Genomic DNA, 27113 nt, shown 5'->3' with positions numbered 1-27113 from the left:
ACAAGATTAGTACAAGCGTATAGGTGGACAAAGTCACGAAATTCATTTGCATGTGGTCTGTCGGACATCGTATTAATATTTACATCTCCGAGAATCGCAAATGATTTTGTGATGGATCCAAGCAAGCCAAGTGCATTTTCAAAGAAATCGCAAAATTCAGACACGTTGCCAGATGGCGGTATGTATACTGCTCCAATCGTGATACTAGCTAACTTAACAAGCTTTCTCTATGTTGGTCACATTTCGTTAAATTGTCTATTACTTCATAGGGTATATTTTCCTCAATATATGCAGCTATTCCACCTCCCCGTTTTCCTTCTCTGAATACGTTTTCACACCTATATCCTGGCAGATAAGGAGGTGTGTCGCCCTTTGTTAACCATGTTTCTGTTAAAACTATTACTCTAAATTTTACTTTCAGAGACTGGAGGAATAGAATTAAATCATCTACCTTGTTTTTTAAACTACGCATGTTTAAATGTATAGTTGAAAGCTGTTTTGTTTTTGTTTCAAATGCTTTATTAAATGTTTCAGAGTCATAATAACAACATTGAGCTATTTCCATAGCAACTGCTAGATGAGCGTTCAAGGCGTTCCTGCCAATTTCCGCGATTCCTGTTAGCTTCTTATTTTGTCCACATCAGCCACGTTGGCTATTCTGATGATTTCTCGTGGTAGGAAACACAAACTAGAGACGGTTCATTCTGAAACACTTTCATTCCTATACTTACTGCGTTAGCACTATCTCCACCACTTGTAGCCCCGCACACACGCAAGAAATAAGTGAGCACGTCCGAATTCTGTCCTCATCCGCGTCCGGCTCTTTTTTCTTTTTTTTTCTTTTTTTTTTTTTTTTTTTTGAGGCTCGATGAATAACATGGTGGCATTACCAGGCTGGCTAGAGCATACACGTTATCGGCCTGAATAGAACTCTCGGAGGCAAAGAAGACATCCTATGATAGTTATTGGTAAAGAAATCGATTCACTGGTTCTTTCTGTATGGCTGTGCTGATGGAAGGAACAAAAGCGCATTCGTGGCTTGAACAATTGGGATGAAATGTCATCCTGCCAGTCAATTCTGACTCGTGACGTCCTTACTGAAAATGACCAGTTGGCACCGTTTTTCAGAGAATGGCGCTTTGGCATAGCCTCTGTGACCTGCGAGAAATAAAGTGTACTTACTCAGTGCACTTGCGAGATTGACCGGTGTGATGGAGAGTCACCTGCGTTGTGTTTTTGTTGTTTTCTAGCGTTAAGAAAGCTACATTTTGGTGTGGGTGGTCTAATACTAATTAGAACATTGTGTCTTATCTACGTGCAAGCAAACTCCTATTTGTCCTTAGTGTCCCCTTAAGTTCGGCATTATCAAGGCTACGGTTAAACAGGATGAAATTGTTTTTTTTTTTTTTTCGAACGGTCTGGATATCAATCAACAAAATAAATGAGATATGGAGGCAGGGCTGCTATCCATTCCCCCACTGCTCCCAGACAGAGCACACTACACATACCCACCACGTGCGGGCTCGTTGCCTCAACCGAGCCCCGACAAATCCGGCGCCGTCGGGGTGAATGGGGATCGGTTACACTTTCGCAACACACCCCTCCGCCCGGCGCTGAGCTCATGAAGGGCGTCGCTTGTTGTTCCGCCAGAATGCCTCGGGACCGAGCTAGGCTCTCTCTCTACCATCGGGGCGACACATCCTCGATTCGGAGCCGTCACAGCTGTAATGTGCGTCTTTGCCGGAGAGTAGGCCGAGCACGAGCCAGCGAGTGCCTTCTTGCAAAACGGCGCCGCCCGTTTCCGCGGTACGTCCTTTCCTGCCTCGTTGTTTCTTTTTACGGACGACTTTCTGCTACGTCGATTTCGTTCGCGTGTCTCGCGAGACTGCGCCGTCGGCTATCGAGGTCGCTCTTCCCTTGTCTGAAGGTGCGTTGCTAACTCAGTTATAATTGCGCGCGCGGAGAAGTGAGCGTCTCGCATATCGGCAGGATGCGAAGAAGACGCATGGGAATATATTCAAGGTGAACCTGAGGGGACAAGAGGGCCAAATAAAGGAAGCACCCCTGGATATTCTCAAAATGATCACAACTAATACCCATGTCATTCTGCGCACGTCTTAATTCGAATAAATTATAACCTTACACTGCAACTAATAAATGTGTAGCAATCCAATGTTAGGCCGTTATTTGCGACATAGGTGGCCATGGTTGGTCACTCATAGTTCGAAGGAGAAATCTGCTTGTTTACCATCCCGCACACGGCTGATGGCGCTCCTCTCATTTTGTGGCATCGCAGTATTGAAAACTTTATCATTCAATTGCGGTTTTTAAGCATGAGTGTGATTAACCGTGTTAGGACGTCTTAAAACTCGCTGTGCCCATTCTTTTTCTTAATTATGTCGTTTTTCGTTCAATGTATCTCCTTTCGTGTCTGCGACGTGTGTGCTCTAAGCCACAAACTGCTCATAGAATATGTGTGCTATGTTATGAGAGGTTTACCTTCGCGCGTGCGGGCACCGCGCGCAGGAACGTTTTTTTTTTTTTTTTTTTTTTTTTTCTTTTGCGCTGGTTAGCCGGCTTATGACGTTCGCTCAAATATGTTTTTAAAGGTCATGATTCAGACTTTAAGGAGTGCCATAACTATCCCGCTAAACCAGCGAAAAGCAGAGCATGAATCCTCAGGACGTTAGGCCAAAGCTATGTAGTCGGCCACCTTTTTAAACGTATCGTGCCGGAGTCGACCGAGTCGGCTGCCCGGCGCTGCTGTTGAGTAAAACGAAGGAGAAAGCATGCGAGGACAGGGGGGTAAAGCGCAGCGAGGAGGTTGTGTGGCACTCGTATAGCGCCATGATGGTACTCATATTATGTTTTTCTTTACTCGCACAAAAAAAAAACCTCTGAAAAGTACATTAAAAAGCATTTAAGTTTATGAAAAATATTTTCACCTTCATATTTTTTACAGTTGTAAAATTTAAGTGATATAAAGGCTGATAAATGTGTACTTGTGATAATTAAGTATCGCTTCGTCTGTTGTGCCTAGATCTAGAGGGCGCTGGCTGTACGCAGCTGTAGTATGCGATAAGTACCATCATGGCTGCGAACACGATTAGCAAAGAAGTGTAGAGGGTTTTACACGGGAGTGTCGCCGTCGCTTTCGCTCTAGTCTTATGGCGATTTCCACTAGTCGCTACGGAGCACGTTTTCTTGCTCCGGGACGACGATTTAGATTTCCACTGGTCGACCAAGATAGGTTGCGCGTATTCCGCTGGTCGTTTGGGGCAGCTCGGGACGCGCCAGCTCGATCCGCCAACCGAAGTCGGATCTCGCCGGAAGTCCTAGTCGCTGACGCGGTCACTTCCGGATGCTGCTGGATTCTTTTGGCTGTTTTTGACCATTTCAGCGACATGAGCAGAGGATGCTGGGCGTCACCGTTTTTTGCGCAAATATGTCGAAGTGCGTCTATCGAAAAACGCCTGCAACGTTAAAAAATGAGAAAGCAAGTTGTTGAGGGCCGCACTCCTGCCTATTTATGAACCGCAAACATTTTGGCGCTGGGATGCGGCTACAACTTTCGAAACCGGCTCAGCTTTACTTCCGCCGCGCTCTCTACACGTTCCGCTGGTCGACCAAGGCTGATTCGCTCTGTAGCGCTTTAGGTCGGCTCGGGCGCCTAGCTCCGATAGACCAGTGGAAATCGCCATTAGTAGTATTAACTCTATGCGCGAGGACAAGGGCTGGAGTGAGCGCCGTATGCCAGGCTGCTCTGATTAGAGTCACTCGATAATTTTCAGAGTACCGCGATTCTTTTCCCCGCACCGCTAGGCCACCGATTGGTCAACATGGATCATGTGGTGCACCGCGGCCCGCTTTCACCATCAAGCTTCAAAACCGTTACAGCGTGGCCACCTTTCACCTCAGCGCGTGTGCAGAGGTGGCTCTACTTCGTGTCTGGATTTTGTTGCTCGGGGTTTTCTTTTTCTTTTTTTTTTCTTGTAAGAAGTATTTCGCTGTAGAATGCCCGGCTACTGCGCCTTTAGCTGCAGCAACCGGACTGAGTCCGGAAAGATGTTTAAGGCGAAAGCTTTTCTAGGCTCATGGAGTGAAAATCTGTGCGCGGGAGCTATGCACCGCATCTGTGCGGTAATGTGTCGCTCGCAAATAGCAGATAGGTGAGGAGGGGAATTAAGAATGAAAACGATTGATGGTGATAGGTAATCAATAAAAGTTATAGACATCGGTAGAGTTAATGACAAATAATGATGATTAATAATGACTTGTAATGACGATGTCAAACTGCGGCTTGTAATGACCGCAACTGATTGGAAATTGGCAAAAATGCTTAGCGACGAGTGGTAATGGCTAAAATGACTAGGAATGACTCATCATGCCTGAAATGACTACAAAACAACCAATAGGTCAAACGAAAACTTGTAATGAACACAACTGGTTAGAAATGAGTAAAAATGTTTAACTATGAGTGGCAATGACTACATTGACTAGGCATGACTCATCATGACTACGAAACGAAAAATATCTAAAACGACGATTTGAAATGACCGCGGCATGCAGATTGTAAATGAGTAAAATGGCAAGGCATGACTCATCATGACAGCTAATGAAAATACCAGTATGTCAAACGACGACTTGTCATGACCGCAACTTATTGGAAATGAGTAAAAATGCTTAGCTATGAGTGGTAATTAGTACAATGAGTAGGCATGACTCATCATGCCTACGAAACGACCAATCTGTCAAGACGACTTGAATGACCGCAACTGACTGGAAACAACTATTCTTAGCGATGAGTAATAATGATTACAATGACTACGAAACGCCCAATATGTCAAACGATGACTTGAAATGACAGAAACTAAGGCAAACGATGAGAGGCAAATGATAAGAAAGGAAGGGTAGGCTGTCGCCGTTGTCTTAAGAGAGACCTCTAATTTTTTTCTATATTCATCCTGAAGGCAAAAATAACAAGTAAACATGCCTTGCCAGAATCCATCGAATCAATTGGATACGTTCGGGACGACCCGCACAAAATTAGTTGTTAATTGAAGACGTGTGCTGATGTGTGAATCGCTAGCAAGGGGTCCAGTTGTGCACACGTGGGTGTGCATGCATTGTGATGTTTCCACAAAGTTGTGGAAGCTCATTTAAATGGCCATATTTAGGTTCAACAGAGCGCGCAACAATGGTACACGTGAAAAAAGAACTTGGTGGAATGGTTGCGGGTCGAATGACATAGCACAATATGTGTTAGTCTTTTTAGAGCGCAGCTTTTTGGCGCCCGTTTCTGCGTTTCGCGTCGTCGTCGCCATCGCCGTCGCCGTCGTGCCTCGTAACCAGCTCCACCCCCCTTTCAGCCCCCCTCTTCCTTCGTGGCGGCGACCGCGCGTGTTCTCCGATTGCTGCACGCGCTCCCCCGCCCCCCTTCCTGCGTGGCGGCGACGGTGTTCTCCGGTTGCCGAAGCGCCGGCTCGCTATCAGCGGATCACGGTGCGTGCATCCCAAGCCGCAACGCAGGCCCACGTTGTATTTACTCGCTAGCGGCGTCAGCGGCATCAGTCAGTCGCTGCTATCTCTTCGCCGCGCAACGTTCCTATGGGCCCACGCGCTGCCTCCCGCAACCTCCCCAATAACTTAATTGCTCTCTTCATTTCTCCGACCACAAAGCTTCCTTCATGACAGTCAATAACTGCTAGTGGAGTGTTTCTTGTAGATATATGTGTGAAAAATTAAAAAAGTTGCCTGTAATTGTACATACATGTCTTGCTCGAAATCTTTGCCTCAATCTGTCGAAAAGGTGAAAGAGCTGATGAGCTGCACTCAAATTTCGCATTAGGAAGTAACGTAATCGTCGGCGAATTTTTTCTCGCCTTCGAAGCATAAGTTGCGGCAATCGGTGCCGGGCTAGTTAGTAAAATATACTCTTCCTTTGCTGAAATGTTTGTTTCTTGAAACCTAAAATACTACCTTCTGGTGAGGGTACATGGCTAGATTTTTAACATTGCAGTGCTTAAAATATAAATGTTTCTCTGTTCGTCATGCGGCTGGATGTCCGTTCGGATTTTTTATTTTCTCAAGCTATTGGAGTAGCAAACAACGACGATGATAAATTTACATTCGAAACGTTTGTTTGAAATTCAGCATTCAGCGTTCTCTTTAAAATTATTCCTGATCTATTTAACTTGCGCACTCCAGGTGTCTAGCGTTGACCAGTGCTCACCTTTATTTACAGCCACTGATGGACTAAAACTAGCTCTTAGCTTATGATATCCTTCAAGCGAGTTAATGTGGGCTTTGAGAAATTAATAACACGCTGTTATTATTGTGTTATGTTAGTATTGCTCTTCAGATTGGCAATGTGGGCTTGATGTAAAAATGTAGTGTCTTACTGGTAGTGTCTGCCTCTGAGCACTTCCCTCATGCTGAGATGGATTTGTCTGCTCATGTAATAACTTATCCTAAATCTAACTGTGCAGTATGAAGTACATTTCATAATTGCGATTAACATGAGAATTCAGCTAAGTACTCGTATTCGAGGTAAATGTAAGAAACTAAAGTGTTATATTTTTTCCAAGCAAAGTGCTGTGAAGACATTTTCAGAACCACTTTAATAGGCTCGTGGAAGGCGTAAAAATTCACTGCCGGTATTCAACAACCCGCATCCTCTTTGACTGCGTCAATAAAGATGATTAACAAGCAAGCAAGAGTGAGCTTGCGTCAGTGTGTGGTATCTGCATCGCCATCGAGAATCACTCATTGTGCTCATTTACGGTGGTAATCTAGGAAGGTAAGAAAGTTGGTCAAATATTTAAGGGAATCCCGCAAAATATTCTTCTAAATATTTGACCAACACCATTCCCATTTCGAGTTACAGATCAATTCCCTCTCGCCCTACCATCTCATCTGCTGACCGTCCTGGTTAGCTCAGTCGGTTGAGCGACTGCCCCGGATAGGCCGTGGTGCCTGGTTCGATCCCCGGATCAGGACGAATTTTTTCTTCAACTACGAGGTTTCTGAGAAAGCTGTATAGCTTTTTTTTTTTGTAGCTGTATGGCTGCGCTTGGGTGGATGCCGATGAGTAGTTACTCCCTTAAGGCAAGAAAGTGCGAGTGATTACAATACCACGAAAGTCAGAACAGGTGTCGGATTAATCGATATAGCTCTTTGGCAGGACTGGAATGATCCGCATGCAGACCGCCGCTAAGCCTTCCAAACAAGCTTACCGTCCACAGTTCGGAAATCGTACTGTTTCTAAAGTATCTGCGGTGCTCTTCAAGGCAATGCACAGGCAAATGCCCATGCCGCTATCAAAGTGTCCGCTGCGTTTGACTTGAATATAGCCATGTCAGAGGCGTGCCTCGAGCAGTTGGAAGCTTCATGGCCTCGCCGGTCATGGTTGCCAGCACGCGAGGGGACCTTCGCGGTACTCTGAAAATTATCGAGTGACTCTAGCTCTGATAAGTGAGGAGCGACCACTGCAGGTCAACAAATACGAAGCAGTCTGATCACGAAACATTATCGGGACTCTGGCGTCACGCTTGTTTCGTGGGACGGCTGTTTCGCACGAAGTAGGCTGGCCAAGCAGACGAGCTGGCTCCAGCAGCATGATGCGATTAGGTCATCCCATGCCACACCTACCAGATTTTTCGCCCGACCTTATAAACAACATTTGGTTTTATTTATTTATATTTTTTTTCCTGCAGCGGCTAAAATAATTACCCTTAATGGCTTTGGCGAAAAAAATATTCGGATCATTTATTTGACAGCACTTCGAATTTCCCAGAGGAGTGCAAAAGGGGTCTCATCAAAAGATTTACAAAAAGTCAAATATTTTACTTTTGTGCTTGAAAGGTTTTTTGCAAATAATTATTGTGTATCGTGGTTTTTAATCACGCAGCAAACAAATTTGTCTTGTTTTATTTCATTATTTTGTCTCTCAAAACACCGTTTTTGCCGTTATTTTATAAGGTTTAACAGTATTGGCCCGCAACATCACGTGTTTCACCGCTTCTCTATAATACGCGCTATCTCATTAAATGGTTTGAACTTTAATACAACGCAATATGTTTTCAAAAAGAAATTGCCACACTTAGGAAAAAGTGTTGTGCCGCGTTTCTCGGCATAAATTTTGTATGCAGACGTTCCTAGTAAAATATAAATTATAGCTCAATTCATAGCTATTTCCCCTGAAATTTTGCTCAACGATTTTTATCGGAGCCCTTTTTTTGTGCGTGTTTCAAGCGGGAAAGAAAATTGTAGTACAGCGCCGCACCTTGAGCCATGGTTGCGCCGTGCCTCCACTGTACTGCTGGGCATGCTTTCGCCAGAGTTAAACGCTGTCCGGGAAGCGCGCTGCAGCAAACATTAAAGAGGTATCAGGGCTTCGGGGGCTCTGTGTTGTCAACGAAGCCTGTGTGTTGGCCGGCTGGAAAATCAAAATCTGCCCGCGGCACCACGACTACTGTCGCGACGGCTTAATCGCAGTGGATGAATACGCATTACGAAGGGGAAAAAAATAAAGACAGATCTAGCGGCATTGAAAAAATTCACTCTTTCTCTGATGGTACCTCATCCCAATGCTATAAAAAGAATTTAATTAGCATGTGCACCCGTAAAGAGGATCTGGCAGCTTAGCGGAACATTTTCGCCACCTCTCATGGCAAGAGCGTCTGTGACGGCATTGGAGGAATCGCAAAAACGCCTTGCATCAAGAGCAAACCTTGAAAGGCCTTATACGAGGGCCCATAATGACACACATGGGCATTGCGGTCCGTTCCATCTCTCTGCTCATCGTCAATGAAAACGGCATCACCCTCTTTGAGAACCGCAAAAACAATGAGACACTTGCTATTCCAGCCTTGCTTTAGTTTAGGTCAAATTGCGGCACAGAGCACGCAAAGGGCCGGAGGGATATGCCGCGACATTATCTATAGTTATCCATTCGTGGAAAACAAGAACGCTCGGGATAAATATCTTTGAAGGTATTTTATTGACTCTTGTTATTCAAGGCTTTGCATTATCCATAATTACTGGGACAACGTTACAATAAAACACCTTACTACGCTGCTTGCTCCGCTGATAACCCAGTCGAAAAAACAATTGGAACCAGTTGAGTTGAGAATTTCGAATGGGGCCAAGATACTCAACGGGATCACTCTCCTTTGCAAGGACGAGTCGCGACGCTCCGACCTGCGAGCCTGGCGTCCCATCACGCTTCTGAACATTGACTATAAGCTCATAGCCAAATACCTTTCGAAGCGCCTCACACCGTTCCTACATTAGATGAAATGAAATCAAATTTTATTTTCCAGCTAGAAACTGGATGGTCACCTGGGCTAAAAGTTGTGCAGCCAGTTTGATGAAGGCCCAGGAAACCACTACATGTCTTGGCAGCGGCAAACAGAACGAAATAACAATTTATGAGCAATACCCCAGAAGCAGACATCAATAAATAATTTATTTCAAAGCATACGTCAGGGTAACATACTACACAAAAAGTTATCAGTAATGAAATCAACACAAGGAGTACAACAAAAACACAGGGGTTTCAAACCCTTGGATAATGGCTGAGGTTACAGATGGAGAATACAGATTACATTTCCACAGAGTAAGCTCTCAATTCTTGGGGTCTACATTCGGCAGTGCTTTTATGTTAAGAAAAAAAATGGAGGATTATGTTCAGGGATTGTAACTTTTAATCGGTTCTAAACCGGTGTAGGGACCAAGTGTCAGTACATCGAGTGTTGACGACAGTATTACGGTATTCAGGAGATGCAAGTTTTGCCAAGAAATTACTCATACCTGCGGAAGAAAAGTATATTATTTGTAACAAACGAAATTCATAAACATTATCCGCACGGATCGTATTGAGCGATGCTATTGTGAGATTAATACTCGATGTTGGTTCAAGGTTTACTGCTGAGACGAATAATTTTCCTCTGCAAGACAAGAAACTTGTTCATGTTTGTTTTAGTTGTTTCCCATACCGGAGTTCAGTAGTTTACGTGAGAGAGAAAAAGAGCCTAATATATTTGTAGTTTAGGGAAGAAGTGTGCGGCAGCGTGAGATCACGCCAGTAACAGCAGAGAGCTTTTTAGAGATGTAGGATATATGAGCGTCCCATTTAAGGTGGGAGGAAAAGTATACTCCGAGAACCTTATGTTCACTAATTATTTCTAATGGCTAGTCTTGAAACATGAGTGAAAGCAGCGGAGGAACTACTTTATTATTGGCAAGAAAAATAATGGCTTTGGATTTGATTGGGATTTACCTTGATTTGATAGTTTAGTAAGGATATGGTTGCATCTTAACACTAGTTGGCTGATATCGCTCCCATAAACAAGTAAGAAACTATCGTCAGCATAATTACGAATTTAACTGAGGGGTCGATATGGACTATATCACTGGTAAAAGTATTAAACAAAAGAGGACCCAGAATACTTCCTTGTGGTACCCCACATGTTATTGGTAAGAGAGATAACCTTTGGTTGTTCATACATACACATTGGTACCTATTTTCCAAGTAGAATTGAATCAAAGCCAGAGCTGTTCCGCGAATTCCATACGATGAAAGCTGGTTAGTGAGGATATTGTGGCCGATGCTGTCGGAGGCCTTACTGAAGTCGATAAATATTCCGGCTGTCAATAAATTATTATCAATATTTTCTGCAATTACTCCCTTCAGGGCTAGCTAGGCGACCTCAGTCGATCGACCCTTCCTAAAACTATATTGTGAGTCGGTCAGAATACTTTTCCTATTATAAAAGTTATTAATACGAAAAAGAATAAGCTTTTCTAATCCCTTAGAAACAACTGGGAGCACAGAAATGGGTCGGTAATTTGACGCAAGGTTGTGATCACCACCTTTGTATAATGCAGATACCCTTGCACATTTCATGGAAGTTGGAAATAAACCTGTCTCTCCGCAAATTTCGACCACCTGGGGTTCTTTAACGTGCACTGACAGCGCCCGTGTGCTGTGCGATGTCAGTGCACGTTAAAGAACCCCAGGTGGTCGAAATTTGCGGAGTCCTCCACTACGGCGTCTCTCATAGCCCGAGTCGCTTTGGGACGTTAAACCCCACAAAACCAAACCAAACCAAACCAAGAACCAGAATTAATATAAGAACAAAAGCAGACGTTAGCAGTTCTAATACATATATTACAGGTTTTATTTGAATCTCGTCAGTATCCAATGACCTACTGTTATTTAGACTTGTGAATATGCTGTATATTTCATTTTCATTTGTAGGAGCGAGAAATATGCTTTCAACACTGTTATAAACTAGGACAAGTCTATCTGAGGGAGTACTAATCGGTTTTGCAGCGTTTACAAAGTATTCAAGTATTCAGCTGGCTGTGAACTGGAAGATGTTAAGATCTTCCAGTTCACAGCCATTAATGGTTCTTTTTTCTCAAAATTGAACGGGAGCCATCACATCCAATGGCGCTATTTACAATTTTCCATGCAGCACCAGGACGCTGCCTATTTATGCTTCCGAACAGTTTTTCGTGATAAGCTTTCTTCGCCTGCTTGATTTCCGTGTTTACTTGATTCCTTGCTTTTGAAAATATTTTTAGCGCTTATTCGCTGCGGGGAGAAAAACATGATAAAGAGATCTTTCTTCTTGATCAATTTTAAATGTTGCCGGTTTATCCACAGTTTTCTTGTTTTCTTTGAAGGCTTAAGTGTTATCAAAGGAAAATGCTTTGCATATGTGTTCACAAGGATTTCAATAAATTCACTGTATGCATCATTTGAATTTGTTTTGTTCAGGACCGAATTGACCAGTCACAAGTCGCCATATCTCGTCTGAACAATTCAAGACTGTCTTTTTTTTTCGATGTTTATTGCCTCAGGGCATAAAAATGCTATGAAGGAGAAAGGGTGTGGTCAAATAAATTAATAAAGGTTGGCTGATGCAATGAAGTCGAGTAGTGAGCGATGATGTGGTCCCTGAGTCCAAGCCACGTATGACTGCGGATTATGGGAGGAGTGGCCAGCTGCCACCAGATGCCGGATCCGCGTTGGCTTGAGTGCTGGACATTCCCACAGCAAGTGATGGATGTCATCTTCTGTATTTCTGGATTTGCAGATGGGGCACCCTGGGTGTGGATGCCATTTTTGAAATTGAGGCCACTGTTTTGCGTGATGGATTGAACTATAATGGCTTCCTTGCATTCCATTGTTCCTGTGCAATTAGTCTGATAGGTCATGTATGCAGCGCAGTGATCACTTATGTCAGAAGTAAGAGTGCCAAATGTATGTACTTTCGTATTAATATTTGCAAAATAAGGCCTAGTGCGGATTGAGTAGTGAATGTAAATCGCGTATATGTTGTTATTAGGTTGAGAACACCAAAAGAATATAACACGGTTTTAAATTCTCGAGTAGTATTGGTTTCATCAAGTATATTTATGTTAATATCGCCGCCGCAGACAAGGCAAGATACTCAGTCCTTACAGGCTTGGGTCCCTGGTCGGTCCACATAACTCCATGGTTACGCTCTCATCTCTTACAATGGACTGACTCCAAGACTTTATCAGGCATCTTATGTTCATTCGACCAAGAGAAGGCTTTCGACGTCGTCAGTCACTCGTGCATGTTCCAAGTCCCGGATGAAGCTGGCATACTGGCATATGTCCTGACTTTCAACGCATGGTTAGGGTTATGTATTCCAGGCCAACATCCTCATTTACCATACAGGGTCGTGTCAGTGAGGCTTTTGATGTAGGCTGTGGAGTCCAGTCGGAGAGCCCTCTATCTCCAGCCCTCTACGTGCTCGCATTTGAGCCTCTTCTCCAGATATTTTCTCGTGATAGTCGCATCAACAGGTTTCTGCTCCCCCCTGGTTCACCACCCGTCCCCATCTTTGCCTGTGCAGATGACCTGACCATAGTCGTCCCGGATGAGTGTCCTCCGTTCTGGATGACATGCAGGTATACTGCAGGGCTAGTGGGGCTAAGCTAAATCGGTCGAAGAGTGCAGCATTGTTCTTTGGTCGTCCTCCGCCAAATTCTCAACCTGCTCACGGCCTCCCCGTGAAGGATGAGGTCAGGATTCTTGGTTTTTATTTTAACTCGGAAGGATTATCAGACGCGAACTGGTCCAAAGGCCGAGAGAAGGTCGAGGCCAGGGCGCAAGAGTTGGGAAACTTTCTTGTCCGCTTACAGCCCGAGCTACGATTACGAGGTCTCTGCGGTTCCCGATTCTGTCTTACGTCGCCGGCGTAACACCTTTGTCGGTGCGTACCGAGCTCCGTCTGGAAAGAATCCTTTTTCGTTTCCTTTGGGACAGGGCTACGGACGCAGTCGCAAGGGTGTGGTGAAGCTGCCCAGAGACAGAGAAGGCCTTGGCATCCCAGATCTGAGCATTGTAACCACAGCTCTGCATGTCGGGTGGACCCAGGTAGCGTTGGACTGCAACATGTCCCTGACACGTAATCTGGCTTCCTACTTCTTGAGTACACGATTCAAACTATTCGCTCAGAGCACGTACTCACGCTGCGTGCCTAGATCTGGCTCTCCGTCTCCATTCTACGTTCAGGAAGCAAACAGCCTTGAGCGTCTCCGCAAATAACAGGCAGACATCAATGTTGTGTCAGCTCCCCTAAAGGTTCTCGTCAAGCTTCTTACTCCCAGCCTTCCACCTCATCTTTGATATCATGAACTTGCTAATGTCCGTCCTAGCTGGAAGTATGTCACTGCCGACTTCTTGGAAACGAGCAGGGCCTCATCCATGTATCGCTTTGCCAGGAGAGTACTGCCTCTTAAGGCAAAAATATTTACGCGAGCCGGCTTGCGACCAACCTGTCCGACGTGCGGGAGTCGTGAGGACACTGTGCATACCTTCACGCAGTGTCTTTTCCCTGCAACTTTACTGCGCCGTTTAGCTGACCTGTTCCAGCTTCCGGGTGTGCCATATGAGACAGTTCGATACCTAAACCCGTTAACCAGACATTCAGTCAATCAGTTCGTCCTCCTGCTCGTGGAGTGCTGCATACCAAGTATGGTTGGCACGTTGCAGTGCCGCATTCGGCAGGAAGGTCCCAGCCCTCCATGACGTGCTTCCAAAAGTGCGGAAAGAGGTTTGGTTCTCCCTGGTGAGCAGAGGTTCACGACCACTTGGTGTCAGCCACCTGTGGTTTTTTTTTTTCGGTTTCTGGTGGTCAGCTGTCTGTGCTAATTGGCTGCTAAGCACCCTTCCAAACACTCTAAATGCATTGAAGGTCCGGTCACCCTGTTGGCTTGCTGCCACAGTGGTGACTATGGCTGTTTCTGTGAATGGTGCAACCGCCTTGAGCGTGTCACCGCTCGACAGCCCTCGTGCTCGGGTAGGGCCCTCACCTGGAACACAAAAGCTCCCCCAGCCCCACATCGGCTATGGGAAGGGGGGGGGGGGGGGGGGGAGGAGTACCGGAGGTGTTGTACGGATGATGATGTGTCGACGAGTTATGTGTGATTCTGGGGCAAGGGGCTTTCGGGTACCAAGTCCCCTTCCTATCTGACAACGGATTTGCAAATTTCAGTTGGTCACACCCATTGGCCGCTTGAATAAGTATTGGTGTCGTTTAAGTTCGAAACTTATTTCCCAGTGGAGAGTGCTTGCTCGTTTGGAGTTTCAGTTCCAAATGGACAATCTTTCATGTTCCATTTGACCCTACTATTGGCATTTAATTGTATTCCCAACTGGAGTCTCAAAGTCATTGGCCAGTCTCGGATCCCAATTGGAATGTTTGTTTTCAATTGGAGACCTAATTCAAATTGGTCTGTATGACATACTACAAATAACTTTCGCGTGGAATTTGTATTCCTTTTTGTAGTCCCAAATTTTAGTAAAAACAAGAACATCAAATTCTTACTAAGATTGCATTGGAAATTTTCCGACTGAAAATTTCCAAGTGGAAAGTCTAACTGGAAGGCGATAATTTAATTAAATTGGATCATTATATTTGTTTCTATGAATGGTGAACTTAAGCTTCTAAATAAAGATATTAGCGTGTCAATATGTTGAATTGCTCTCATTATTTCCACAATCCCAGCGGGCAAGGATAAATGAAATAAATTCGCGTAACAGACCATGGTCATTGGCTCCAGCAAGCAGCTGCAACAAATAAAGTATATAAGCTTGAACAGAAGCGTGTTCGGTGGACAAAATATTGAACTCACCTTTGTACCTTGTTGCTATAGGTGTGTGATGCATGCTTGACTTGAATTCCACAAATCGCATATCATTCTCATAATTTCAATTCTCTTGTAAAAATTATGCTCAATGCACAGCATTTCCATGCAGTTCAAATGGTTCCATTTGGACTCAATTCGTTTTTGCTCTGTTGGTTTAGATCCCGATTGAGGCTAATTTCTGAATGGAAAATTCAATTGTTTTCGATTGGAAGTTTCCCAATTGGACTCGCCTGTTGTTTTTTCTGGGAGGTGCAAATGCATTGATTCTGTATTTCGAGTACGCACTGTATTGCGCCCTTTTATTAAGTGTACATCTCCCGTTAAAAAACAAAGCGAAATGCGTCGGCTGCGGCTGAAAGATTGTGTGTGTGTGTGTGTGTGTGTGTGTGTGTGTGTGTGTGTGTGTGTGTGTGTGTGTGTGTGTGTGTGTGTGTGTGTGTGTGTGTGTGTGTGTGTGTGTGTGTGTGTGTGTGTGTGTGTGTGTGTGTGTGTGTGTGTGTGTGTGTGTGTGTGTGTGTGTGTGTGTGTGTGTGTGTGTGTGTGTGTGTGTGTGTGTGTGTGTGTGTGTGTGTGTGTGTGTGTGTGTGTGTGTGTGTGTGTGTGTGTGTGTGTGTGTGTGTGTGTGTGTGTGTGTGTGTGTGTGTGTGTGTGTGTGTGTGTGTGTGTGTGTGTGTGTGTGTGTGTGTGTGTGTGTGTGTGTGTGTGTGTGTGTGTGTGTGTGTGTGTGTGTGTGTGTGTGTGTGTGTGTGTGTGTGTGTGTGTGTGTGTGTGTGTGTGTGTGTGTGTGTGTGTGTGTGTGTGTGTGTGTGTGTGTGTGTGTGTGTGTGTGTGTGTGTGTGTGTGTGTGTGTGTGTGTGTGTGTGTGTGTGTGTGTGTGTGTGTGTGTGTGTGTGTGTGTGTGTGTGTGTGTGTGTGTGTGTGTGTGTGTGTGTGTGTGTGTGTGTGTGTGTGTGTGTGTGTGTGTGTGTGTGTGTGTGTGTGTGTGTGTGTGTGTGTGTGTGTGTGTGTGCGCGCGCGCGCGCGTGTGCGGGGGGGGGGGGGGGGGGAGGGGCGAATCGGAGGGCAGGAGAAAGCAGCCCATAGAGGTGGCCCCCGTGAATCATGTGATGTTCTCTTCTATACGATTGGTCGTGTAAACCCAACATAGCGAGCGGCGTCTCGGCGGTGTTCTGCAGTTCAGTGGCAGTGCGGGGCAACCAAGGCTCGAGGTGCAGCACTGAAATTCAAAAAATGTTTCTCGCTTAAAATAAAACGGGCTCCGATAAATATCATTCAGCGAAATTTCAATGAAGCTAGCTATGAATTGAGTTAGGAACGCCTCTGTACGAAATTCAGCCCGAAAACGCGGCACAACACAATTTTTCTAAGCCAGTCTTTTTTTTTTTTTCTGAAATGTGTTATATTATAGATTTCATGAGATAGCTCATATTACAGAGAAGCGGGGAAACATCTGATGTTGCTTGCCAATATCGCGAAAAAGCATAAAAAACTGCAAAAGCGGCGTTTTGGGGTTAATAATTATGAAATAAAGCAACACAAAAATTTTGTCCTGCACATTTGCTTGCTTTCTGATTAAAAACCGCAATGCATACAGATTATCTGTGCAAACCTTTCAAGCGCGAAATTAAAATATTTGATTTTGTTTTTGCAAATTCTTCAGTGAGGCCCACTTTTGCACTCCTCTGAGAAATTCGAAGGGCTGTCACATGACCAGGAAATTTTTTTTCGCCAAAGCGCTTCACTTCGCTGCGGTGCTGCAGTGGTTAGGGCGCTCGCGGCCACTGTGCCCAAGAATGCAGGATCGAATCCCGGCCGCTTTTTGATGGAGGCGAAAAGAAAGGCGCCCGTGTGCTGTGCGATGTCAGTGCACATTAAAGAACCCCAGGTGGTCGAAATTTTCGGAGCCCTCCACTACGGCGCATCTGCCTGAGTCGTTCTGGGGCGTTAACCAATGAACCAACCAAACCCTTTCCCCGGTTCAGTAAAGAACATGTTTTATCCACAGGATCAGAAGGGGTTGAGAGCAAACTCTGGGTTATATTTGGCATGAAATGACCCTCTTCCCATTTCCACTCTGGCGCCGCTGCGCCCGACAGTCGACGCCCGCGCGAAATGTAAAAAAAAAAAAAAGAAAAAAATAACAATAAAAAATAAATAAAAAGAAAAAAAATAGTGGCCGACTGTAACCTTATAACGGTATAACGGGGTGTACTTCGTAAAGTATGCTTCATTCACATGAGTGAACGCGTATGACCGTATATGGGAATCCGTTTTCACGCTACTACATTGTTATCATAAAGGAAGTGTAAGCTCATATTAAGAACCGCCTAGTACTGGTGAGCTTGGCAGCGCATGCGCATTGCACGTCAGCTGCACATAACTGAACGGTAGGCGTCGTTTTTATATCTCTATTGCTTGACTCTCTTGCTTTTTTGTTTTCTGCTACGGAAGAAGCGTGGGCTGTCCGTTCATTCGCACACGCTGCCAGTAGATCTTGAGCCCTTGATAGTTCGAGGCTTGTCGCTCGATGAGCCCTGCGTTGTACGCTGAGAGCAGCATGAACAACCGGCACTCTTAAGCCGATCGCGGTAGCAAATAAATTGTAGGTCGAAGTATATACATGCATCGTGTCGCTGGCAGAGGCTGATGAAACGCGTACTTCTCGGATCATCCGTCAATTCTGAGTTGCAGGAAACTTGACCTTTCATTAATAAGAAATGAAGAGATGCTTATAGTCATATACGAAACAAGAATGCACACCGAACGTACCCCAAGCACATTCCCTTTGCTTGCGAAAAAATTTACATGAAAAATTTACGATGAACTTTTAAGACAACACATTAACTGTTCCTGAAGAACTGAACACGCTCAAATTTTACGCTTCATTGCAAGGAATGCAGGAAGGAGGAAAAGAACACATGTGAAGCAAAGCTTCAAGAAACCGCTATTGTCAGTAAAAGTAAAGATACAAAGCGCGCCAATCGATAGATGCGCACCAAATTAAATAAGTGAGAATGCCTGTATTAGCGCTCCTTCTTTCATGATACGTAAAAAAAAGAGAGTAAGCTTTAAGGCTTGTTTTAGATTTCATTGTGTCACCTGTGTCCGTTCATTTACGTATACTTCGTGATCTCGCGCATGATCTGTCACCGGAAGTTCCTTTTCTCTCCTTCTTTGCCCACTACCTTTGATTGCAATATTGGTGGCTGTTTCTGGAATCAACAAAATGTTGTAAGTACCACATGTCCCGTCGTCCTTCTTCTGTCTTTGTTGCGCTTGAATCCTTAGCGCCGAAAGCAACAAAACCCGCGCTTCTGGGTACGTTTTGTGCACCGCGAGCGTTGCGCATTTTTTAAAGGTAATTGCGAAACGGGTGCTGTAAGGCCCCACTACATGGCTTAGAAGCAAAATCATTGGTCTCTTAACCGGCAACAGAGGCCGCGTCTTGGATTTAGCACACGCTTTCGTGATTCCAAAGGGAAGTTAGGAACGTCCTTGTGCAGCCGCAACGAACATCGAGGACAGCTTCGTCTCGCCTTGTTCTGTTATCAATCGACATGCTATGCACAGCTTTTATCGGCTGACAGAGAACAACTGTCCTCGCAAGGCGATCTAGCCAGCTACTCTCTACTGCGGCGATGATCGCGACGAACACGTACTTACGTACGCCCTCCACAAAGTCCGCACAAACAAGCGCTTGCCAACCATCCCCGTCCACCTCTGCACGAGCGCCCCTTTGTCTTCCACGTAGTATGTTTTCTTTTCCTTACACAGCACTCTAATCGACACGAGTAAACATTGATAATGACGCTAGTATACCGCACTATTATAAAACAACAGTTGTTTATCGCGGGCCTCGGAAGTCAAGATAAACCCTGGTGCAAGTAAAAAGGAAATGTGTGCTAATTCACTGGAGGCTATCGCACATCCTGGAAAAGAGCCGCGGAAAAGCATCGGTTTGTGAGTCGGTAGCCAAGCAATGGTGCGTGCGTGAGGGTTCTTAATGCGTTAGTACACGGAGCTCGTGTCGACCCAAACACACCTTCTTTCAACAATATAAAATATATATATATGAGCAACTCTGTGAAGAAGTCGTAGATCATGACGGTACGCGGGCGCTCCTCATGCGTCTGGCTCGTGATTGGTCCGCCTCTCTGTCCGCAGAGCAACGAAGCGCATCCGATCTAATCGCAGAAGGCAGCGGACGGCAGGAATGACACGCGCGTAGATTCCAGCACAATCTGGTGGACGAGCATAGAGCACCTGTATTCGCAGGCGTTGCCGCGGCAGTTTCGCTACTGGCGCCGCCACGTGGCTGGACAGAGCAGCTTGGCCAGTGATGCAGGCGCGCGTGGAAGTATCATCGCCCGCAGGGAAGTTCTGCAAGCGCTGCAATGGGCATGTCCGCCCTAACCTCCGCGGCAAGCGAGTCCGACTGCAGCCTGGTCAACAGCCTCTCCAACAACAGCGCCGGGCGCTGCGCCCTGGTCCGCAGTCTCGATGACTGCGACGCGGGTCGCGCGCAGCTACCTTACGTGGATTTCCTTTACTGCGGAGAACAGACTGCGGGCAGCGCTGCGCTGCTGCTCCTCTTTTTGTGGCTCGTTACCCTGTTTGTGGCGCTGGGGTCGACGGCCAGCTCCTACCTGTGCCCGGCGCTCGTGCACATCTCCAAGTCCTTGCAGCTGTCTCAAGGTGTGGCCGGCGTCACCTTCCTGGCTTTCGGCAATGGCGCGCCAGACACCATCGCCACGATCGCCAGCATCCGGCGTGACCGTACCGCGTTGGCTATTGGCGAGCTGTTCGGTGGAGGCACTTACGTCGCAACAATCGTAGTGGGACTGATTTTCATCAGCAGCAACTTCCAACTGATCCAGTCGTCTTTACTACGAGACATCATTTTCTACCTGGCGGCTTCCTTCTGGGCTTTCACGCTCTACATGAAAGGATGCATAAAGCTAGCCGATTCGGTAGGCTTCATCGTGCTCTATTTAGTATACATAACGGTCGCAGTCTGGGGTGAGAAATTTCTTTCAAAGATCAGCAAACTGTGCCGCAAGAGACGAGTGAGCCGCCGTGTGTCTGTGTGCAGCCAGAGCATCCGCGTCGATAAAAGCACTAGTGTCAGCTCTTCCAGCAGCTCCAGCAGCAGCAGCAAATGTGAAGAGAGCCCAGATCTCGCTTCGCTTGCGGAAGCGGATGACGTGGTTAACACCCCGCCGCCGTTTCTGTCTAGACCCCGACTGCGTCGGTCATCCTCAGGCATCAGCCTTCACCACCACCACGAGAACGCCATCTACTACTTCACCGTCTCGGTCGAAGAGCTACGCGCCGAACCGCCGTCCCCCGAGGTGCGACGTCCATCAGGTGCCAGCCAGGCTTCTTTCAGCTTCGTGCGGACCAGTTCTTCAGTCTTTCCTGGTGAGGCGACACCCCTGCTCAGCCAATCGTTGGGCGAGGGTAAGGTTCCGCCAGCGTACGGGGAGTGGACCGAGTTCCTGCTGCACATTTCGCCTGTCGAACCCGACGAGTGGAAAGGCAAGCACCTGTGCGCCAAAATCTACGAAGTGCTCACTCTGCCCATCTCGCTGGTACTCGTCCTGACCATCCCGGTGGTGGACCACGAGAACCGCCGGGCCAACTGGTCACGACCGCTGAACGCGTTGCACTGCGTTACTGGCCCGATCGTGGCCCTCGGCGTATTCGGTGTTCTAACCGTCCGCGCCGGCAACCTGGTTCCAACCTGGTGCCTCGTCATTGTTGTAGGCCTGACGCTGGCCTTGCTGGTGTGGTTCACGTCTTCAGCGCAAGAGCCTCCGCGCTACCATCTAGTCTTTGCATACGCCGGCTTCGCCATGTCCATCATCTGGATCTACGGCATCGCCACCGAGATCGTGGCGTTGCTGAAGGCTTTCGGCACCCTTTACGGCGTCAGCGATGTGCTCCTCGGCATGACTGTGCTCGCCTGGGGCAACAACATCGGAGACCTGGTCACTAACCTGTCCCTGGCGCGTCAAGGTTTTCCGCAAATGGCCATGGCGGCCTGCTTCGCAGGGCCCGTGCTAGCGCTGCTGCTGGGCATCGGCATCGCCTTTAGCATGAACCTTGCGTCTCGAACCGTCTCCTGCGTCGAGCTCCACTACAGCGAACTTCTCCCGCTCATCTACGGCGCACTTGTGATCGTATTATTTGTTTTACTGCTGTCTGCGCTCGTGACGTGGTTTCGCTCCTCTCGCGTTGTAGGCGTCCTGCTGATACTGCTGTACGTCTCCTTCCTTCTTACTACGGGGCTAGTCGAGTTCTGGTTAATCAGGAAGGGATAGCAAAATGATCATTCTCATTGTATTTTAGTATGTCATCACGTGTCGTGCCGTAGTCTGAGCCATTCGCAGTGTGATTGAAGTTGGCTGCGTCGACCCCACGCCATAAGCTTGCGCATTGTGCTCCGGTCTGCGGACGTAGGCGGGTTTTAACGTCACTCCGGAATCTAGGCTTTCTCAGCTAAAGGCTTCTCGACACGTGCTGCTTCGAAATGTTTTAGTTAAGAAAGCAGTTGCTTTTATTTCTTTTAGCGTCGTTTCTCGAGGACTTATGTTGTGTTTGCAGCTTTTGAGCTTCGGAAAGCGTGGTTCCCGCTTTTCATGACTCTCGAGCGGCTGAGGTTAAGGCTGCCTCTATTTCACATTTCACGTATGCAGTAAAGGTTCGCTTGCGTGGAGTTTAGACATGCGCCAATTTCACTTCCGCCTCGTGAGCGTTTTTGCTGTGCGTCATCAGGGGCATGTGTTTACTAAACGACTTTTTCTTTTTCAGCCTGTACCTATGTCGGCCAAAAACGGGGCCAGGGTTTGTAGCTTCCTGACGTCAAATGTAGGTTTGTTAACGGTTAATACAGCTGACCGTGAAGGCTTGATCTTCGACCCAACAAGCATTGGTTTTCTTTCTGGTAGGAATGTCTTGTCGTAGTGTAAAATAAATTCTGTACCTTTGTCTGGCCGTGTGAGTGGCTTCCAACGCTGACCGAGTGGCATCTGCTCACATACAGCAATTATTAGCGCAACTGCGCAATACAGAGCTGCGAAGCTGTCTTTGTGTAGTGGCGTGTTGTCGCGTCGTGAAGCTCGATACGGGAAGGTTGTGCTTATCAATCTGTTATTGTGCCTTCTTGGTTATTTCATTTTATCGACAGACTTTGGGCCAGTCAACAGCGCACTGTGCTGACTGTCTTTGAACGCGGACGACAGGCGATAGAAAAAGATAAATTCTCTAATTCGTCGGGGCGAAAGCCAATGTAGAACGGTCGCGCTACTGGCAGACAAAACGCGTGCTGAAACCCATTGCCAAGGACATTTAAACGAGGATTAAAAGGATATTTTAAGACGGTAAACTGGCCGCAAATGTATGATAAGAACAAGCGCAAATGTTTTCGTGCGCATAGACGATTGCAGTGCAGGTTTTTTGCTTAAGAAAGGACGCCACGTTTCTGCTACTTTAACTTCATTTATCTCTATCAATAATACGGTACACTTTGCAAGTTAAATCGACTAAAAATGTGCATCGAAACTTCTGCCTTGCTAAGTAGTCACGCAGTCGTCTATGAGACTTTCGCTACCTGTTGATCTACTTCTCATTTTTTGAGTGCTATGAGTCCGGAAAGCATTGACAAAGCAAAAGGCGGCGTCTTTCACTTTCGCAACGTTTTGCGTCATATAACTGGGCCAGAGACTGGGCTGTGGCTATCTCAGCCATATATGTACGTTTGTCGACAGTGTTTCGAATGCGTTCACCACGCCCTGTCTCACCACGGCACCCCAGTAACGTGTCTTTTACAGCAGCGCATCCATCACAGTTGCTTCGCGCGTTTTCTCGTGTGCAACAACATTCTTTGTCTTTGTCGCTCATCAGTACGCATAGAAAACGTAAACACACAAGAATGACTTCTGTGCTGCTTGTCGCTTACGTGTCCAAGTTGCGTTTTATCCTGTTGATTTTCACGTTGTCTTCCCGTTCACCTCGGCTTGTTTCCTTTATTATAGGCAGCGAAGAGTTCCGCGTATTCGGCAATGCCAGCATAGGTGTTAGCATACGTGATCATATACAAATCAGTTTCAACTTGAGTGCCTTCGTTGAGATAGGCTTATCGCTACCAGGCGTTTGACGGGCCACTCTAACTCGAGTGTCTCGCAAACAGCTCACACTGGAGTCTTATGCTGCTAGGCAGGGTGACAGCCCTAAAAGCCGCGGTGCATTTGTGACGACGACCGCTTTTAAATTATATGATTTTATAAACTCACGCGCTTTGCTGGCCGTCTGTATATTCGCTATTCTTTTAAGGCGGAAGTCTTACTAGCCTATTTTGTGTCCGCAAAACGTGTAGCCGGGAGTTGGTCCTCTCGTGTCGTGACCACCAAATGACGTCACCTTGCCTCATGCTTCGTGCGACCACCATCCCTCCGGTTCCCAACCGAGCGCACTAACCACGGATGTACGCCTCGCCTCGCTCGTGGCGGTTTATAAATTCTCCTTGTATAGCGTAAAGGCGCTGAGGGAAACGAGAACCGCGGCAGTAAGAAACAAAAAAAAAAGGGGCTAAAACATGACAAAATGCGAGCCGGCTGCCGGTTTTGTGCGGCTCATTGTAAAGAAAGGTATTGTTGCTACCACATGTGGTGCTTAGCAAGCATTCTTTCTTGGCTGTATCGGCCATCAGTTACCACCGTGTAATATCAGAAAGTACAGCTCGGCATACGACCTTGTGGGCGATATTTGCTGGCCGCTGAGGCCGGACTGGCGTTGCAGTTTGAAAAGCTTTTGCGGCGCTGTCCCTTTCTGAGCGAGAGGTAGCTGTTGCTTATGAACACATGCATAAGTTACAGCTACCGTACTCGACTTTTGTTTTTCTGGGTGTGACATTAGCAAAGCATAATTCACCGCATGACATTTCGTGTCGTGAAAAATTGGGCAGATACGCCTAATTAGGACTTGTTGAGTATGAGGATGCGACAAAGTTACGTTTCTTTACTTGCTTTGATGAGTGTCAAGTCATGCTTCGTTACGTAATGACCATGAGTCATAACTGTACAATGCATAACGTTTTTACAAACACTACATCTTTCATTACGTTACTTTGCAAAGGGCTGAATGATGCTACTTTGCATGATGTCTATGAATTATGACTGTGAGTCATGACTATAAGTTATGTTTGGGCAAACTCTACACCTCACATTACGTTACTTGGTAAAATTCTGCTTTATGCTACAGCCAACCAATCAGCGACTGACCCGTCGCCCTTAATAACTATCCCTATCATAGACTACAAACTGTTCTAGGTGAATTACGCGCATTTTAACTCTGTAGCGTTTAAGGCTCCGTTCTCCAGAAAATTGGGCGTCGGCACTGTTGGCGCTATGAGCGAAGATTTGCGGGCGTGTAGCTGGCAGGTGATATGACAGGTCGCCGGGTTGCGCCACTTGCGCGATGCCAAGAGTCCATAGGACACGACTGAATTGGCAGGCACTCGGACTTCTTCTTTCAGACTGGAGGGTGGCGGCCGGAATACAACCTTGCATCCCGAGTTAGACACGCACGCTGCCACTAGGTTACGCAGGCACGTTTGTACGGCTTGCTTAAAGCGGGGCTTTTATATATATGCCTGGTGGTCTTCCACATTATGCGGCACACTAATTAGTATGTGTGGGATAATGGAAGGACAAATTAAATGATTTAGCGAGTAGCAGAGTGTATGTACGCAAACGAGGATCTACAAAGGGAGCTGGCAGACGGGAACCATTAACGCGTTCGCGTCGTGCTCTTAAAGGCGGACCTTAAATGCTCCCCCTCCCCACCTCTCATTTTTTCTCACGTCTAAGGCAACAGGTTAATACCGGGTGTTTCAGAGAACATTTTCAAAATTCCTACAAGTAGGAAGTTTGGAACAAAGGAATATATTTTGATGAACAAACTCTCAGACGCGGTGGACGTAATATGCTGTGAAAACTCCAATTCCACAGCTAATGAACTAAATCAGAATTGAACTTTTTCTTTAAATGTTCACAGTTAGTATGGTTGCTGCCAATAGTGAGTTCGAAGCCATGGACCATATCATTCTTTACGAATGAAAATTCATTTTCGAAAGCTTTTCAGCGCGAGAAAATACGATGCTTCTTATTTATGATTTTTTTTTTCTGAAAAGCGAAACTACCACCTAGGAAGCCTGGGGGGGGGGGGGGGGGGGGAACGCGAGATCAGCTAGTGATGCCTGACAATTCCAGCAGCATGCACTACAATGCGAAGTCAGTCATGTAGCATCCTTTTGCTTCACCCTTCGTTGCAATGAAAAGAACAGCCAATGCCTCGGTCGTTGTTTGTTGCGAGCAACGGAGAAGAAGAAACCGGACGAAACGGCAGAGTAGGGCAGGCAGTTCGAATGTGGCGCTCTAGTCGTTGCAACACTTCACCTGCGGACGCGCCGTTTCCAGGAAGTTCCAGCGCACCAAATGCACCAAGTTTCGCGTTTGTGCGCAAAAACATGCCGAATTTTGTTGCACTGTGCGGCTTGCAAAAATGAGTTTTTCTTCGTTTCAAAAGCTGATAAGGCATTGTCTTACCCGAACTTCGAACTCCTCATTGATACTAACAGCGCAAAGGTGTTGATAAAAACGTTAATTAGTGATGTTTAGTTAATGAAATATGAAAAGTTTTTACAATAAATTACGTCCGTCACGCCTGAGTGCCTATCGTTGAAGTTAACTTTTTCCCATTTAAAATTGCCTATTCTAAGGAATCCGTAAGTATGTTCTCTGAAGCACCTCTGTAATACTCATGTGCACTCGTGGAACATAAAATATCGTCCGAAAACGTAAAACCTGTTGAATTTTCTATCAGTCGCTGTGTTCGAACTGTCCAATCAAAGGTAGGATAAACCTGCAGGTTAACTCTAGATTTCGTTCTCACAGAAGAGGGGATTAATCACTTTATTTAAAATATTGGTGCAGTGAGGTGGGTTACTCAACGTGAAACGCATTGCTTAGAACGATGATGACGAAGAAACGAAAACGACAGTACAAAGCTGTGTAGCTGCCTTGTTTCTGTATTTTTTTTTTTTTTTTTTTTTTTTTTTGCGATCCTCGTCGTTCCCAGCGTCCCCATTGGAAAGCCCGTTGCCAAGACTACGACGGCTAACAGGGCGCATTTCTGCTGTCAGAAGTTATATTGACTGTGACGGAAGTTCTGAACCACCCTTTAAAGCAGCAGCCACTTGATGGTAGAGGTATTTTCCAAAAAATTAACAAAATGTGCTCCCTGAGTAATACATGAAATCGGATGCACGCTAATTTCGGAGCATGTACTGAACTTCGCAGAGACGTGGAGCTACTTCCGCAGCCGGCACCAACATCGAGTGCCATGGACCGAAAAACTAGTAGCTGCGGCTTCATGTTAAAGCCAGATCTCACTTGCCAAGCGATCATTGCTGAAAAATATTTCGGCCAGGACTTGTTCATGGTTCCCATGGGCCAAATCGTTGACTATCTGTGGGGCTTCAAAGGAAGTCAGAGAGGTTGAAATGTTCACTGCAGGCCGTCACTGATATTTTGCACTGGGGTTTTGTTGTTGCATCCAGACTAGGGAGTCTGCGACGGTATGCATGCTGAAATGAAGGGGAAACGGTGCCACATGAGATGAACTGCCCTGCATATAGTGCATTCTTCAAGAACCCCTAACAGCAATAGCGCAGGCAACTGTTTCACAAGAGAAAAAAAAAAAAACGCCAACGAGACACCACGGCGTTTTCTTGCGGCACTGATGGTTGGAAATTGCCACCGGAGCGGAAAGCGCTTTCCTCAAACGGGTCAATTGTATAGTCCCACGTGAACGTGGAACATTCTATAGCAGCCTAGCGCCTATGCCGTGGCCCAATT

At 46.3% G+C, this 27113-nt stretch overlaps 2 protein-coding genes across 8 annotated transcripts in view; both read left to right on the top strand.

Annotated features, from left to right (window-relative positions):
• Positions 1 to 27113, top strand: part of LOC146206691 (myosin light chain kinase, smooth muscle-like) — a 213794-nt gene that overhangs the window by 77670 nt on the left and 109011 nt on the right. The window contains exon 1 of one of the 7 annotated variants that reach the window (XM_084591490.1): positions 1709 to 1806. The exons of the other annotated variants lie outside the window; for them this stretch is intronic. The gene's annotated coding sequence lies outside the window, so the exon portion shown is untranslated. Of the gene's footprint in view, positions 1 to 1708; positions 1807 to 27113 lie in introns of those variants that run through there. 7 annotated transcript variants of the gene reach the window in all.
• LOC146206692 (mitochondrial sodium/calcium exchanger protein-like) lies at positions 19309 to 22187 on the top strand. The gene has a single exon (XM_084591496.1). The coding sequence runs from the start codon at positions 19590 to 19592 to the stop codon at positions 21516 to 21518; it is 1929 nt and encodes a 642-aa protein (XP_084447622.1). The 5' UTR covers positions 19309 to 19589; the 3' UTR covers positions 21519 to 22187.

This window comes from Amblyomma maculatum, chromosome 1, assembly GCF_055883805.1.
Source record: "Amblyomma maculatum isolate TAMU_Amacu chromosome 1, ASM5588380v1, whole genome shotgun sequence".
Taxonomy (NCBI): domain Eukaryota; kingdom Metazoa; phylum Arthropoda; class Arachnida; order Ixodida; family Ixodidae; genus Amblyomma; species Amblyomma maculatum.
Note: the sequence above shows the minus strand (reverse complement) of the source record. Positions and strands in the feature narration are given on the sequence as shown.